Source organism: Ascaphus truei, chromosome 2 (assembly GCF_040206685.1).
Source record: "Ascaphus truei isolate aAscTru1 chromosome 2, aAscTru1.hap1, whole genome shotgun sequence".
In the NCBI taxonomy this organism is placed as follows: Eukaryota; Metazoa; Chordata; class Amphibia; order Anura; family Ascaphidae; genus Ascaphus; species Ascaphus truei.
In genome coordinates this window covers 251,931,860-251,950,888 of record NC_134484.1, presented here as the reverse complement: position 1 = coordinate 251,950,888, position 19,029 = coordinate 251,931,860, and the positions used below count along the sequence as shown (strand labels likewise).

The 19,029-nt window shown below is 51.6% G+C and overlaps 1 protein-coding gene across 2 annotated transcripts in view; it reads left to right on the top strand.

Annotated features, from left to right (window-relative positions):
- The window catches only part of EXOC3 (exocyst complex component 3), a 72,342-nt gene that overhangs the window by 16,061 nt on the left and 37,252 nt on the right, over positions 1-19,029 (top strand). For both annotated transcript variants that reach the window (XM_075586035.1, XM_075586036.1), the window contains exons 4-5: positions 9,517-10,198; positions 11,589-11,706. In XM_075586035.1, the coding sequence (XP_075442150.1) occupies positions 9,517-10,198; positions 11,589-11,706 (800 nt within the window). The remainder of the gene's footprint in view (positions 1-9,516; positions 10,199-11,588; positions 11,707-19,029) is intronic.

Genomic DNA, 19,029 nt, shown 5'->3' with positions numbered 1-19,029 from the left:
GACGTAACCTGACGGCACTATGCACTGACACAGGACGTAACCTGACGGCACTATGCACTGACACAGGACGTAACCTGACGGCACTATGCACTGACACAGGACGTAACCTGACGGCACTATGCACTGACACAGGACGTAACCTGACGGCACTATGCACTGACACAGGACGTAACCTGACGGCACTATGCACTGACACAGGGTTTAACCTGACGGCACTATGCACTGACACAGGACGTAACCTGACGGCACTATGCACTGACACAGGACGTAACCTGACGGCACTATGCACTGACACAGGACGTAACCTGACGGCACTATGCACTGACACAGGACGTAACCTGACAGCACTATGCACTGACACAGGACGTAACCTGACGGCACTATCCACTGACACTGGACGTAACCTGACGGCACTATGCACTGACACAGGACGTAACCTGACGGCACTATGCACTGACACTGGACGTAACCTGACGGCACTATGCACTGACACAGGACGTAACCTGCCGGCACTATGCACGGACACAGGACGTAACATGACGGCACTATGCACTGACACAGGGTTTAACCTGACGGCACTATGCACTGACACAGGACGTAACCTGACGGCACTATGCACTGACACAGGGTTTAACCTGATGGCACTATGCACTGACACAGGACGTAACCTGACGGCACTATGCACTGACACAGGACGTAACCTGACGGCACTATGCACTGACACAGGACGTAACCTGACGGCACTATGCACTGACACAGGACGTAACCTGACGGCACTATGCACTGACACAGGACGTAACCTGACGGCACTATGCACTGACACAGGACGTAACCTGACGGCACTATGCACTGACACAGGACGTAACCTGACGGCACTATGCACTGACACAGGACGTAACCTGACGGCACTATGCACTGACACAGGACGTAACCTGACGGCACTATGCACTGACACAGGACGTAACCTGACGGCACTATGCACTGACACAGGACGTAACCTGACGGCACTATGCACTGACACAGGACGTAACCTGACGGCACTATGCACTGACACAGGACGTAACCTGACGGCACTATGCACTGACACAGGACGTAACCTGACGGCACTATGCACTGACACAGGGTTTAACCTGACGGCACTATGCACTGACACAGGACGTAACCTGACGGCACTATGCACTGACACAGGACGTAACCTGACGGCACTATGCACTGACACAGGACGTAACCTGACGGCACTATGCACTGACACAGGACGTAACCTGACAGCACTATGCACTGACACAGGACGTAACCTGACGGCACTATCCACTGACACTGGACGTAACCTGACGGCACTATGCACTGACACAGGACGTAACCTGACGGCACTATGCACTGACACTGGACGTAACCTGACGGCACTATGCACTGACACAGGACGTAACCTGCCGGCACTATGCACGGACACAGGACGTAACATGACGGCACTATGCACTGACACAGGGTTTAACCTGACGGCACTATGCACTGACACAGGACGTAACCTGACGGCACTATGCACTGACACAGGGTTTAACCTGATGGCACTATGCACTGACACAGGACGTAACCTGACGGCACTATGCACTGACACAGGACGTAACCTGACGGCACTATGCACTGACACAGGACGTAACCTGACGGCACTATGCACTGACACAGGACGTAACCTGACGGCACTATGCACTGACACAGGACGTAACCTGACGGCACTATGCACTGACACAGGACGTAACCTGACGGCACTATGCACTGACACAGGACGTAACCTGACGGCACTATGCACTGACACAGGACGTAACCTGACGGCACTATGCACTGACACAGGACGTAACCTGACGGCACTATGCACTGACACAGGACGTAACCTGACGGCACTATGCACTGACACAGGACGTAACCTGACGGCACTATGCACTGACACAGGACGTAACCTGACGGCACTATACACTGACACAGGACGTAATATGACGGCACTATCCACTGACACAGGGTTTAACCTGACGGCACTATGCACTGACACAGGACGTAACCTGACGGCACTATGCACTGACACAGGACGTAACCTGACGGCACTATGCACTGACACAGGACGTAACCTGACGGCACTATGCACTGACACAGGACGTAACCTGACGGCACTATGCACTGACACAGGACGTAACCTGACGGCACTATGCACTGACACAGGACGTAACCTGACGGCACTATGCACTGACACAGGACGTAACCTGACGGCACTATGCACTGACACAGGACGTAACCTGACGGCACTATGCACTGACACAGGACGTAACCTGACGGCACTATGCACTGACACAGGGTTTAACCTGACGGCACTATGCACTGACACAGGACGTAACCTGACGGCACTATGCACTGACACAGGACGTAACCTGACGGCACTATGCACTGACACAGGACGTAACCTGACGGCACTATGCACTGACACAGGACGTAACCTGACAGCACTATGCACTGACACAGGACGTAACCTGACGGCACTATCCACTGACACTGGACGTAACCTGACGGCACTATGCACTGACACAGGACGTAACCTGACGGCACTATGCACTGACACTGGACGTAACCTGACGGCACTATGCACTGACACAGGACGTAACCTGCCGGCACTATGCACGGACACAGGACGTAACATGACGGCACTATGCACTGACACAGGGTTTAACCTGACGGCACTATGCACTGACACAGGACGTAACCTGACGGCACTATGCACTGACACAGGACGTAACCTGACGGCACTATGCACTGACACAGGACGTAACCTGACGGCACTATGCACTGACACAGGACGTAACCTGACGGCACTATGCACTGACACAGGACGTATCCTGACGGCACTATGCACTGACACAGGACGTAACCTGACGGCACTATGCACTGACACAGGACGTAACCTGACGGCACTATACACTGACACAGGACGTAACCTGACGGCACTATCCACTGACACAGGACGTAACATGACGGCACTATGCACTGGCACAGGACGTAACATGACGGCACTATGCACTGACACAGGGTTTAACCTGACGGCACTATGCACTGACACAGGGTTTAACCTGATGGCACTATGCACTGACACAGGACGTAACCTGACGGCACTATACACTGACACAGGACGTAACCTGACGGCACTATCCACTGACACAGGACGTAACATGACGGCACTATGCACTGGCACAGGACGTAACATGACGGCACTATGCACTGACACAGGGTTTAACCTGACGGCACTATGCACTGACACAGGGTTTAACCTGATGGCACTATGCACTGACACAGGACGTAACCTGACGGCACTATACACTGACACAGGACGTAACATGACGGCACTATGCACTGACACAGGACGTAACCTGACGGCACTATGCACTGACACAGGACGTAACCTGACGGCACTATGCACTGGCACAGGACGTAACCTGACGGCACTATGCACTGACACAGGACATAACCTGATGGCACTATGCACTGACACAGGACGTAACCTGACGGCACTATGCACTGACACAGGACGTAACCTGACAGCACTATGCACTGACACAGGACGTAACCTGACGGCACTATGCACTGACACAGGACGTAACCTGACGGCACTATGCACTGACACTGGACGTAACCTGACGGCACTATGCACTGACACAGGACGTAACCTGACGGCACTATGCACTGACACTGGACGTAACCTGACGGCACTATGTACTGACACAGGACGTAACCTGCCGGCACTATGCACGGACACAGGACGTAACATGACGGCACTATGCACTGACACAGGGTTTAACCTGACGGCACTATGCACTGACACAGGACGTAACCTGACGGAACTATGCACTGACACAGGACGTAACCTGACGGCACTATGCACTGACACAGGACGTAACCTGACGGCACTATGCACTGACACAGGACGTAACCTGATGGCACTATACACTGACACAGGACGTAACCTGACGGAACTATGCACTGACACAGGACGTAACCTGACGGCACTATGCACTGACACAGGACGTAACCTGACGGAACTATGCACTGACACTGGACGTAACCTGACGGCACTATGCACTGACACAGAGCATAACCTGACGGCACTATGCACTGACACAGGACGTAACCTGACGGCACTATGCACTGACACAGGACGTATCCTGACGGCACTATGCACTGACACAGGACGTAACATGACGGCACTATGCACTGACACAGGACGTAACCTGACGGCACTATGCACTGACACAGGACGTAACCTGACGGCACTATGCACTGACACAGGACGTAACCTGACGGCACTATACACTGACACAGGACGTAACCTGACGGCACTATCCACTGACACAGGACGTAACATGACGGCACTATGCACTGGCACAGGACGTAACATGACGGCACTATGCACTGACACAGGGTTTAACCTGACGGCACTATGCACTGACACAGGGTTTAACCTGATGGCACTATGCACTGACACAGGACGTAACCTGACGGCACTATGCACTGACACAGGACGTAACCTGACGGCACTATACACTGACACAGGACGTAACCTGACGGCACTATGCACTGACACAGGACGTAACCTGACGGCACTATGCACTGACACAGGACGTAACCTGACGGCACTATACACGGACACAGGACGTAACCTGACGGCACTATGCACTGACACAGGACGTAACCTGACGGCACTATGCACTGGCACAGGACGTAACCTGACGGCACTATGCACTGACACAGGACGTAACATGACGGCACTATGCACTGGCACAGGACGTAACCTGACGGCACTATGCACTGACACTGGACGTAACCTGACGGCACTATGCACTGACACAGGACGTAACCTGACGGCACTATGCACTGACACAGGACGTAACCTGACGGCACTATGCACTGACACAGGACGTAACCTGACGGCACTATGCACTGACACTGGACTTAACCTGACGGCACTATGCACTGACACAGGGTTTAACCTGACGGCACTATGCACTGACACAGGGTTTAACCTGACGGTACTATACACTGACACAGGACGTAACCTGACGGCACTATGCACTGACACAGGACGTAACCTGACGGCACTATGCACTGACACAGGACGTAACCTGACGGCACTATGCACTGACACAGGACGTAACATGACAGCACTATGCACTGACACAGGACGTAACCTGACGGCACTATGCACTGACACAGGACGTAACCTGACGGCACTATACACTGACACAGGACGTAACCTGACGGCACTATACACTGACACAGGACGTAACCTGACGGCACTATGCACTGACACAGGACGTAACCTGACGGCACTATGCACTGACACAGGACGTAACCTGAAAGCACTATGCACTGACACAGGACGTAACCTGACGGCACTATGCACTGACACAGGACGTAACCTGACGGCACTATGCACTGACACAGGACGTAACCTGACGGCACTATACACTGACACAGGACGTAACCTGACGGCACTATGCACTGACACAGGACGTAACCTGATGGCACTATGCACTGACACAGGGTTTAACCTGACGGCACTATGCACTGACACAGGGTTTAACCTGACGGCACTATACACTGACACAGGACGTAACATGACGGCACTATGCACTGACACAGGACGTAACCTGATGGCACTATGCACTGACACAGGACATAACCTGACGGCACTATGCACTGACACAGGACGTAACCTGACGGCACTATGCACTGACACAGGACATAACCTGACGGCACTATGCACTGACACAGGACGTAACCTGATGGCACTATACACTGACACAGGAAGTAACCTGATGGCACTATGCACTGACACAGGAAGTAACCTGATGGCACTATGCACTGACATAGGGTATTACCTGACACAGAGTACAAGTGGGAGGGACGGGACAGGGGGGAAGAGGGTATGACACATGGAGAGGGGAAACATGGATGCGGGGGGGGGGGGGGAAGGAGGTGACACGTGGGGAGGAGGGAAAGGGTGTGATGCATGAGGGGGGGGGGAGAAGAGGGTGTGACACATGAGGATCTCAGGAGAGGATCTGGTTAGGGGACGCTCTGGCTTCTGTTCCATGTCTCTATGGCTATGTCTGCAGTCAGAGCCCCCTGATTTTATTTTCTCCCTTCAAGGTAGAAGCACATGAAGTACTAAAGGGCCACATGCGACCCTTGGGCCTCATGAGCTACCCCTGTACTATTGCCCCCTTGACTTTAATAGGGAATTTCCTGCGACAGCACATCATGTGCGCTTATCACACCTTACAGAATAAGGTCTTTTGTCTATTAAATCTGACTAAACTGTGTCTGCAAAATCTGTATCATAAAAACCATGATTAGAAACCTTATGACCTTTGACGTCGGATTAGGTTGATGGGAGACCATATCCTTGCAATGCTTAAAGATGCAAATATATTCCGTTAGATGCAAAGGGCCATTGTTTCTAAGCAGTGCCAGGCACCTCATTGTTCCGAAGCAGTGCCAGGCACCTCATTGTTCCGAAGCAGTGCTAGGCACCTCATTGTTCCTAAGCAGTGCCAGGCACCTCATTGTTCCGAAGCAGTGCCAGGCACCTCATTGTTCCTAAGCAGTGCCAGGCACCTCATTGTTCCGAAGCAGTGCCAGGCACCTCATTGTTCCGAAGCAGTGCCAGGCACCTCATTGTTCCTAAGCAGTGCCAGGCACCTCATTGTTCCGAAGCAGTGCCAGGCACCTCATTGTTCCTAAGCAGTGCCAGGCACCTCATTGTTCCTAAGCAGTGCCAGGCACCTCATTGTTCCTAAGCAGTGCCAGGCACCTCATTGTTCCGAAGCAGTGGCAGGCACCTCATTGTTCCTAAGCAGTGCCAGGCACCTCATTGTTCCGAAGCAGTGCTAGGCACCTCATTGTTCCGAAGCAGTGCTAGGCACCTCATTGTTCCGAAGCAGTGCCAGGCACCTCATTGTTCCGAAGCAGTGCCAGGCACCTCATTGTTCCGAAGCAGTGCCAGGCACCTCATTGTTCCGAAGCAGTGCCAGGCACCTCATTGTTCCTAAGCAGTGCTAGGCACCTCATTGTTCCTAAGCAGTGCCAGGCACCTCATTGTTCCGAAGCAGTGCCAGGCACCTCATTGTTCCGAAGCAGTGCCAGGCACCTCATTTTTCCGAAGCAGTGGCAGGCAACTCATTGTTCCGAAGCAGTGGCAGGCACCTCATTGTTCCGAAGCAGTGCCAGGCACCTCATTGTTCCTAAGCAGTGCCAGGCACCTCATTGTTCCTAAGCAGTGCCAGGCACCTCATTGTTCCGATGCAGTGCCAGGCACCTCATTGTTCCGAAGCAGTGCCAGGCACCTCATTGTTCCGAAGCAGTGCCAGGCACCTCATTGTTCCGAAGCAGTGCCAGGCACCTCATTGTTCCGAAGCAGTGCCAGGCACCTCATTGTTCCGAAGCAGTGCCAGGCACCTCATTGTTCCGAAGCAGTGCCAGGCACCTCATTGTTCCTAAGCAGTGCCAGGCACCTCATTGTTCCTAAGCAGTGCCAGGCACCTCATTGTTCCTAAGCAGTGCCAGGCACCTCATTGTTCCTAAGCAGTGCCAGGCACCTCATTGTTCCTAAGCAGTGCCAGGCACCTCATTGTTCCTAAGCAGTGCCAGGCACCTCATTGTTCCTAAGCAGTGCCAGGCACCTCATTGTTCCTAAGCAGTGCCAGGCACCTCATTGTTCCGAAGCAGTGCCAGGCACCTTATTGTTCCGAAGCAGTGCTAGGCACCTCATTGTTCCTAAGCAGTGCTAGGCACCTCATTGTTCCTAAGCCGTGCTAGGCACCTCATTGTTCCTTAGCCGTGCTAGGCACCTCATTGTTCCGAAGCAGTGCCAGGCACCTCATTGTTCCTAAGCAGTGCCAGGCACCTCATTGTTCCTAAGCAGTGCCAGGCACCTCATTGTTCCGAAGCAGTGCTAGGCACCTCATTGTTCCGAAGCAGTGCTAGGCACCTCATTGTTCCGAAGCAGTGCTAGGCACCTCATTGTTCCGAAGCAGTGCTAGGCACCTCATTGTTCCTAAGCAGTGCCAGGCACCTCATTGTTTCTAAACAGTGCTAGGCACCTCATTGTTACGAAGCAGTGCAAGGCACCTCATTGTTCCGAAGCAGTGCCAGGCACCTCATTGTTCCGAAGCAGTGCCAGGCACCTCATTGTTCCGAAGCAGTGCTAGGCACCTCATTGTTCCGAAGCAGTGCCAGGCACCTCATTGTTCCGAAGCAGTGCTAGGCACCTCATTGTTCCGAAGCAGTGCCAGGCACCTCATTGTTCCGAAGCAGTGCCAGGCACCTCATTGTTCCGAAGCAGTGCCAGGCACCTCATTGTTCATAAGCAGTGCTAGGCACCTCATTGTTCCGAAGCAGTGCTAGGCACGTCATTGTTTCTAAGCAGTGCCAGGCACCTCATTGTTCCGAAGCAGTGCTAGGCACCTCATTGTTACGAAGCAGTGCTAGGCACCTCATTGTTCCGAAGCAATGCCAGGCACCTCATTGTTCCGAAGCAGTGCTAGGCACCTCATTGTTCCGAAGCAGTACTAGGCACCTCATTGTTCTGAAGCAGTGCTAGGCACCTCATTGTTCCCGAAGCAGTGCTAGGCACCTCATTGTTCCGAAGCAGTGCCAGGCACCTCATTGTTCCTAAGCAGTGCCAGGCACCTCATTGTTCCGAAGCAGTGCTAGGCACCTCATTGTTCCTAAGCAGTGCTAGGCACCTCATTGTTCCTAAGCAGTGCCAGGCACCTCATTGTTCCTAAGCAGTGCTAGGCACCTCATTGTTCCTAAGCAGTGCCAGGCACCTCATTGTTCCGAAGCAGTACCAGGCTCCTCATTGTTCCGAAGCAGTGGCAGGCAACTCATTGTTCCGAAGCAGTGCCAGGCACCTCATTGTTCCTAAGCAATGCCAGGCACCTCATTGTTCCGAAGCAGTGCCAGGCACCTCATTGTTCCTAAGCAGTGCCAGGCACCTCATTGTTCCGAAGCAGTGCCAGGCTCCTCATTGTTCCGAAGCAGTGGCAGGCAACTCATTGTTCCGAAGCAGTGCCAGGCACCTCATTGTTCCTAAGCAGTGCCAGGCACCTCATTGTTCCAATGAATAAAGATAATACTTTTTTTTTTTTGGACCTCTTGGGTTGAAGGGCTTATCCTTGGGTCTGTGACAGAGAAATAGGAGGGAAGTGAGGTAGTTTAAACTGTTCTGGCTGAAAAATGTGTGACTTTTCTACTTCACTAAAAACATCTGACTCGTCTCCATGCTTTTCATTGTAAGTTTTAGAAATCAATTGTGGTTTCAACCTTAATTGCTCTGAGTACTTTTTACATGCTGCCTAATGTGCTCCGCAATAACGGCAAACTCCATTCTCCGGCACTTTGTTACTATATAGTCACTCACTGCAGTATAACCTGGATACATGTCATATTTGCATGTTTCCCTTTTTATATTCTCAGTGCCAGAAATAGTCAGGGAGACACAAGATCTCATTGACCAAGGGGAACTTCTGCAAGCGCACCGCAAGCTGATGGACCTGGAGTGCTCTCGGGACGACCTCATGTATGAGCAGTACCGCATGGACAGCAAAAATACCCACGACATGAACCTCATTCAGAACTACTTCGGGAAAGTGCAGAAGCTGTCGGAGGAGTTGGCCAAGCAGCTGTGGATGGTCATACAGAGATCCATAGTCACTGTCCGCAGAGATCCCACCTTGCTCGTCTCAGTGGTCCGAATCATAGAGAGGGAGGAAAAGATTGACCGCCGCATGACGGACAGGAAGAAGCAGACAGGCTTTATCCCACCTGGGAGGCCCAAGAAGTGGAAGGAGAAAATGTTTGACGTACTGGAGAAAACGGTCGCGACCAAAATCGAGGGAAGCCAAGCGGACACAAGGGAGTCCGATAAAATGTGGCTGGTGCGCCATTTGGAAATCATCCGCAGATACATGCTCGATGATCTGCTGGTTGTGAAAAACCTGATGGTGCAGTGCTTTCCCCCACATTACGACATATTTGGCAAGCTCCTGAACTTGTACCACCAAGCACTGTCCTATCGCATCCAGGAGTTGGCATCGGAAGAATTGGAAGCTAATGAAATTGTGAGCCTCCTCACATGGGTTTTAAACACATATAAAAGGTAAGGAGGCCCTGATAAAAAAAAAAAAAGAAGAAAATAACATTCTATGTTTTAAAAAAATTGTGGCTGTGGTGTCTGTTTCTGTCCCTTAAGGGACCTTCATCAGAACTAAAGCATTTTACTGGTGAAGGTCTCTTTAGAGGTGCCCTCTGAGCCACATGAAGAGAAGGTGACTGAGGGGTGGGGGTCCGTTCTTCCAAATGGGACCCCCCCCCACGGAGAGATTTCCCTCTACTGGGTGATCCCACGGTCATGATTCTGTGGCTCCCCACGGCAGCCGATCAGTTAGAGTTAGTCTGGCTACATCTGCATTTTACAGATATGCAGATGAATAAATAGCCATATTGCTAGTGCAGTGCCAAATGTTTTTGCTGTAGCTTTTGAATTGGGTGTTGCATACCTGTTAGGTAATGTACCACAATCGTTTTGGTACATGTTTTCTCTCTGCCCCCATCACTAGGATGATCACACAACATTATTTACCTTGTTTATTTTCAGTATTTGATACTTAATTTAGAAAGCTGTAGCATAACTGGTCCATATGTACAACTCGGCATGGTTTTAGGTAACTTACCTTTTCAATATTGCACATGGTTTACCGTTCCTAGATACTGTTCCTCGTGTTGACTAAGCAGTCTCAAATTGCTGCTTTTCATTTAATACAACAAAAAAACAAAAATGCCCAAAGTTACTTCCATTGTGACAAAAATACACAGTGCAATACCCAAATATCTCTTGTATAAAGGATCATTTAGTTTAACCCTTTGGCCAAAGCATCTTAAGCCTGCTGCCACTTACAAGGCATGACCGAAGCAGGTCCTAACACTCACCTGGGTTAAACTTCTTATTTACCTGTATAATTACAGGAAGAATGATCACATTGGATCTGTTGTAACCTGGCAAAATGAAACTGACCTGCCAACTTGGAAAGTGGGATGGGGCAAGCTTAAACCTTGGGGGGGAGGGGCCACTACCCTCCCATAAGCAACTGAGACCAGATGCACACAGTTAGCAAAATACACAGTTTCCCAACAAGCTCAGAGAAACCCCCAACCATTACCACATAATATATATATGCATATAAGTGTCAAAAGGAGTGCTAGTGGGCGTGGCTAAATGTATACAACAAAAAACAAAAATGCCCAAAGCTTGTCACAATGGAAGTCATTCTACGTCTCTCTGCCAATAACTCTGGTTTTTAGACTGTAACCGACCATGTGAAACGGCGTATTTATAACAAGAATTGCACGGCGCTGATTGGTTTTGAGAACTGATTTTACTAATTGCTATAAATATTCGGGAAATATTGCTTGAGTTGTTGGACAATAATGTTTGATCACAATGATTACCCCTGGAGCTCTGTACGAAAATACTTTTTTTGTCCTCGCAGCTCAGAAATGATGGGGAATAAGGATCTAGCCCCAGAAGTTGATGTGAAGTCAATGACACCGCTTCTCTCTCGAGAAGTCGTGGATCAGCTTCTCCACGTATACATGTCAACTTTTACAGTGAGTAACAGTAATGTATATGCGATCGCTTAGGACTTTCCTTCCGTTAATAAAATTAACCTGGCCATCCTTGCCTGATAGCCAAGGTTTAGATGTTGCAGCTTAGAGTGTCAAGAGCTCAAAGATCGAGAAGATGAGATCCTTGATAGTGTAGTATTTATTAAACAAATAACTTAAAATGAGTCTTCAATCAAAGCACTTACTGCTATTAATGCAACAATTCATGTTAAGTGAAACCCCTGGCTTTCTCACGTGCTGCATCACAATGTCTAAGTGTGTATTTGAAAAGTCTCTTATTGCTGTGTTTATTTTAATTAGTTATGTAACCCTCCTTGCCCGGCTCTTTAGGAGTTCACATCGGAGGGACTATATACATGGCTGTGCTCTGTCTCTCAGACCTTGTCAGGGTGCTGGATACGTGCAGGCTGGGTGTAGATATGCAGATGGAACTATGACAGGCGGCAGGAACTTTTATAGTACAAACAAAGAGCTTTATTGACAGTCGTCAATCATGCTCTTTGCATAAAACATTCTTCCTTTTACACACATACTGGGGACATTACAGCGTTTGTACATCAATGCTTCTTCCTTAGATAACCCTCACTCTTCTTACTCTAGGGAGGTACTTAGCTTGTTCCTTCTCATGTTGGCTGTATTGGTAATCTCCTGCATAGCGTCCGTTATACTCCAGCTGGGCCCCTTCTGGGATTAGCCCTGCTCTCTCTCATTGGGATCAGTATCCCGGTGATGAATATTGTGTACCTTCTTCTAGGCTTACTAGGTTTGAGTTGGCTGCGGACCTCCCGATTTGATTGATTCAACCATGCATCAGGGCCACTACTTGGAGAACCCCATTGGGACATATATTTCCTTTTGGAGAATCTAGAGAGCTATTTACATCCATTACTATGGACGCTTACTGGACATGGCACGTTCCCCAACTACAAAACAACAATCAGGGACAGGACATTAATATACTTATCTATACAATGAAACCTATTTACATGACTTCCTTGTGAAACCCTCTAATTGCTACTCTGAGGAACCTAACCTCTAGAACCTTCTGTCAGGCTATTTATGCCCTGATGGGGACATCACTAGTTACAATGCATAAAGTGGGAGTGGCTTATTTCCTGCCAAGTCACTCTACACACTATGTGGTGGGAGAGGGGTGTTATCCTGCCTGATCCCACACAGTTAACCCTTTAAGGCCATTAACCCCTTATAGTAGTCCCTCAGGGAAGGGCTATACTCTCCCCTATCAAAATACGATTTTTGCCTCCAACATCGTTCAAATATACAACGGGAGTCAAATTAGAATACTCGGATACATTACATATATGGATACTCATAACCCCAAATGTCCTGAACCCTGTCCTGTACACCACTACCAGCTCTGCTCAGCTGTGTCCGCTTCTACCACTGGTAGAACCCAAATGAATGGCTCCTCTTAAGGAGGGATTAACAGGCCCTCCCATAACCTCTTCTAACCATAGACATCTGGGCAAGCTCACCTTGGGTGTGACACTTCAGCAAAATACTATTCTTTCCTGTCAAACCTAACAGGATAGGAGTGGAATCAGGATTCGCTATATAGTCGTTCCCCAAATATATAGATGGGGGGACACTCAGTCCAGTAGTCTCACACTCGGTATCCTTATCCCAGTAATTCCCCAAATATTCAGGTTGCAGATCACAGGTTGGGGTATCAGCGATATGATCTTGAGTTTGTACACCGCGGGTATCACTTGGCCACATTTGCCAAAGTCACCGAGCAGAGACATGGCGCAAAGACTCGGAGACCACGCCGTGGATCAAACGCCGTGCTGAGTGTTTACCATGTTTTTATAATGGGTTTTATCACACACATCACTGTTGATATACAGATTCACACTTGCACTCCCCAACCAGGGGACACAGTGATCTACAGATTCCCACCTGCACTCCCCAACCAGGGGACACAGTGATCTACAGATTCCCACCTGCACTCCCCAACCAGGGGACACAGTGATATACAGATTCCCACCTGCACTCCCCAACCAGGGGACACAGTGATATACAGATTCCCACCTGCACTCCCCAACCAGGGGACACAGTGATCTACAGATTCCCACCTGCACTCCCCAACCAGGGGACACAGTGATATACAGATTCCCACCTGCACTCCCCAACCAGGGGACACAGTGATATACAGATTCCCACCTGCACTCCCCAACCAGGGGACACAGTGATATACAGATTCCCACCTGCACTCCCCAACCAGGGGACACAGTGATATACAGATTCCCACCTGCACTCCCCAACCAGGGGACACAGTGATATACAGATTCCCACCTGCACTCCCCAACCAGGGGACACAGTGATATACAGATTCCCACCTGCACTCCCAAACCAGGGGACACTGATATACAGATTCCCACCTGCACTCCCCAACAAGGGGACACAGTGATATACAGATTCCCACCTGCACTCCCCAACCAGAGGACACAGTGATATACAGATTCCCACCTGCACTCCCTAACCAGGGGACACAGTGATATACAGATTCCCACCTGCACTCCCCAACCAGAGGACACAGTGATATACAGATTCCCACCTGCACTCCCCAACCAGGGGACACAGTGATATACAGATTCCCACCTGCACTCCCCAACCAGGGGACACGGTGATATACAGATTCCCACCTGCACTCCCCAACCAGGGGACACGGTGATATACAGATTCCCACCTGCACTCCCCGACCAGGGGACACGGTGATATACAGATTCCCACCTGCACTCCCCAACCAGGGGACACGGTGATATACAGATTCCCACCTGCACTCCCCAACCAGAGGACACGGTGATATACAGATTCCCACCTGCACTCCCCAACCAGGGGACACGGTGATATACAGATTCCCACCTGCACTCCCCGACCAGGGGACACGGTGATATACAGATTCCCACCTGCACTCCCCAACCAGGGGACACGGTGATATACAGATTCCCACCTGCACTCCCCAACCAGAGGACACAGTGATATACAGATTCCCACCTGCACTCCCCAACCAGAGGACACAGTGATTACAGATTCCCACCTGCACTCCCCAACCAGGGGACACAGTGATATACAGATTCCCACCTGCACTCCCCAACCAGAGGACACGGTGATATACAGATTCCCACCTGCACTCCCCAACCAGGGGACACAGTGATACACAGATTCCCACCTGCACTCCCCAACCAGGGGACACGGTGATATACAGATTCCCACCTGCACTCCCCAACCAGAGGACACAGTGATATACAGATTCCCACCTGCACTCCCCAACCAGGGGACACGGTGATATACAGATTCCCACCTGCACTCCCCAACCAGAGGACACAGTGATTACAGATTCCCACCTGCACTCCCCAACCAGGGGACACAGTGATATACAGATTCCCACCTGCACTCCCCAACCAGGGGACACAGTGATATACAGATTCCCACCTGCACTCCCCAACCAGGGGACACAGTGATATACAGATTCCCACCTGCACTCCCCAACCAGGGGACACAGTGATATACAGATTCCCACCTGCACTCCCCAACCAGAGGACACAGTGATATACAGATTCCCACCTGCACTCCCCAACCAGGGGACACAGTGATATACAGATTCCCACCTGCACTCCCCAACCAGGGGACACAGTGATATACAGATTCCCACCTGCACTCCCCAACCAGGGGACACAGTGATATACAGATTCCCACCTGCACTCCCCAACCAGAGGACACGGTGATATACAGATTCCCACCTGCACTCCCCAACCAGGGGACACAGTGATATACAGATTCCCACCTGCACTCCCCAACCAGGGGACACGGTGATATACAGATTCCCACCTGCACTCCCCAACCAGGGGACACAGTGATATACAGATTCCCACCTGCACTCCCTAACCAGGGGACACAGTGATATACAGATTCCCACCTGCACTCCCCAACCAGAGGACACAGTGATATACAGATTCCCACCTGCACTCCCCAACCAGGGGACACAGTGATACACAGATTCCCACCTGCACTCCCCAACCAGGGGACACGGTGATATACAGATTCCCACCTGCACTCCCCAACCAGAGGACACAGTGATATACAGATTCCCACCTGCACTCCCCAACCAGAGGACACAGTGATTACAGATTCCCACCTGCACTCCCCAACCAGGGGACACAGTGATATACAGATTCCCACCTGCACTCCCCAACCAGGGGACACAGTGATATACAGATTCCCACCTGCACTCCCCAACCAGGGGACACAGTGATATACAGATTCCCACCTGCACTCCCCAACCAGGGGACACAGTGATATACAGATCCCCACCTGCACTCCCCAACCAGGGGACACGGTGATATACAGATTCCCACCTGCACTCCCCAACCAGGGGACACAGTGATATACAGATTCCCACCTGCACTCCCCAACCAGGGGACACAGTGATATACAGATTCCCACCTGCACTCCCCAACCAGGGGACACGGTGATATACAGATTCCCACCTGCACTCCCCGACCAGGGGACACGGTGATATACAGATTCCCACCTGCACTCCCCAACCAGGGGACACGGTGATATACAGATTCCCACCTGCACTCCCCAACCAGGGGACACAGTGATATACAGATTCCCACCTGCACTCCCCAACCAGGGGACACAGTAATATACAGATTCCCACCTGCACTCCCCAACCCGAGGACACGGTGATATACAGATTCCCACCTGCACTCCCCAACCAGGGGACACGGTGATACACAGATTCCCACCTGCACTCCCCAACCAGGGGACACGGTGATATACAGATTCCCACCTGCACTCCCCAACCAGGGGACACGGTGATATACAGATCCCCACCTGCACTCCCCAACCAGGGGACACGGTGATATACAGATTCCCACCTGCACTCCCCAACCAGGGGACACGGTGATATACAGATTCCCACCTGCACTCCCCGACCAGGGGACACGGTGATATACAGATTCCCACCTGCACTCCCCAATCAGGGGACACGGTGATTACAGATTCCCACCTGCACTCCCCAACCAGGGGACACAGTGATATACAGATTCCCACCTGCACTCCCCAACCAGGGGACACAGTGATATACAGATTCCCACCTGCACTCCCCAACCAGGGGACACAGTGATATACAGATTCCCACCTGCACTCCCCAACCAGGGGACACAGTGATATACAGATTCCCACCTGCACTCCCCAACCAGGGGACACAGTGATATACAGATTCCCACCTGCACTCCCCAACCAGGGGACACAGTGATATACAGATTCCAACCTGCACTCCCCAACCATGGGACACAGTGATATACAGATTCCCACCTGCACTCCCCAACCAGGGGACACGGTGATATACAGATTCCCACCTGCACTCCCCAACCAGGGGACACAGTGATATACAGATTCCCACCTGCACTCCCCAACCAGGGGACACAGTGATATACAGATTCCCACCTGCACTCCCCAACCAGGGGACACAGTGATATACAGATTCCCACCTGCACTCCCCAACCAGGGGACACGGTGATATACAGATTCCCACCTGCACTCCCCAACCAGGGGACACAGTGATATACAGATTCCCACCTGCACTCCCCAACCAGGGGACACAGTGATATACAGATTCCCACCTGCACTCCCCAACCAGGGGACACAGTGATATACAGATCCCCACCTGCACTCCCCAACCAGGGGACACGGTGATATACAGATTCCCACCTGCACTCCCCAACCAGGGGACACAGTGATATACAGATTCCCACCTGCACTCCCCAACCAGGGGACACAGTGATATACAGATTCCCACCTGCACTCCCCAACCAGGGGACACGGTGATATACAGATTCCCACCTGCACTCCCCGACCAGGGGACACGGTGATATACAGATTCCCACCTGCACTCCCCAACCAGGGGACACGGTGATATACAGATTCCCACCTGCACTCCCCAACCAGGGGACACAGTGATATACAGATTCCCACCTGCACTCCCCAACCAGGGGACACGGTGATATACAGATTCCCACCTGCACTCCCCAACCAGAGGACACAGTGATATACAGATTCCCACCTGCACTCCCCAACCAGAGGACACAGTGATTACAGATTCCCACCTGCACTCCCCAACCAGGGGACACGGTGATATACAGATTCCCACCTGCACTCCCCAACCAGGGGACACGGTGATATACAGATCCCCACCTGCACTCCCCAACCAGGGGACACGGTGATATACAGATTCCCACCTGCACTCCCCAACCAGGGGACACGGTGATATACAGATTCCCACCTGCACTCCCCGACCAGGGGACACGGTGATATACAGATTCCCACCTGCACTCCCCAATCAGGGGACACGGTGATATACAGATTCCCACCTGCACTCCCCAACCAGGGGACACAGTGATATACAGATTCCCACCTGCACTCCCCAACCAGAGGACACGGTGATATACAGATTCCCACCTGCACTCCCCAACCAGGGGACACAGTGATACACAGATTCCCACCTGCACTCCCCAACCAGGGGACACGGTGATATACAGATTCCCACCTGCACTCCCCAACCAGAGGACACAGTGATATACAGATTCCCACCTGCACTCCCCAACCAGAGGACACAGTGATTACAGATTCCCACCTGCACTCCCCAACCAGGGGACACAGTGATATACAGATTCCCACCTGCACTCCCCAACCAGGGGACACAGTGATATACAGATTCCCACCTGCACTCCCCAACCAGGGGACACAGTGATATACAGATTCCCACCTGCACTCCCCAACCAGGGGACACAGTGATATACAGATTCCCACCTGCACTCCCCAACCAGGGGACACAGTGATATACAGATTCCCACCTGCACTCCCCAACCAGGGGACACGGTGATATACAGATTCCCACCTGCACTCCACATACCAGGGGACACAGTGATATACAGATTCCCACCTGCACTCCCCAACCAGGGGACACAGTGATATACAGATTCCCACCTGCACTCCCCAACCAGGGGACACAGTGATATACAGATTCCCACCTGCACTCCCCAACCAGGGGACACGGTGATATACAGATTCCCACCTGCACTCCCCAACCAGGGGACACAGTGATATACAGATTCCCACCTGCACTCCCCAACCAGGGGACACAGTGATATACAGATTCCCACCTGCACTCCCCCACCAGGGGACACAGTGATATACAGATTCCCACCTGCACTCCCCAACCAGGGGACACAGTGATATACAGATTCCCACCTGCACTCCCCAACCAGGGGACAC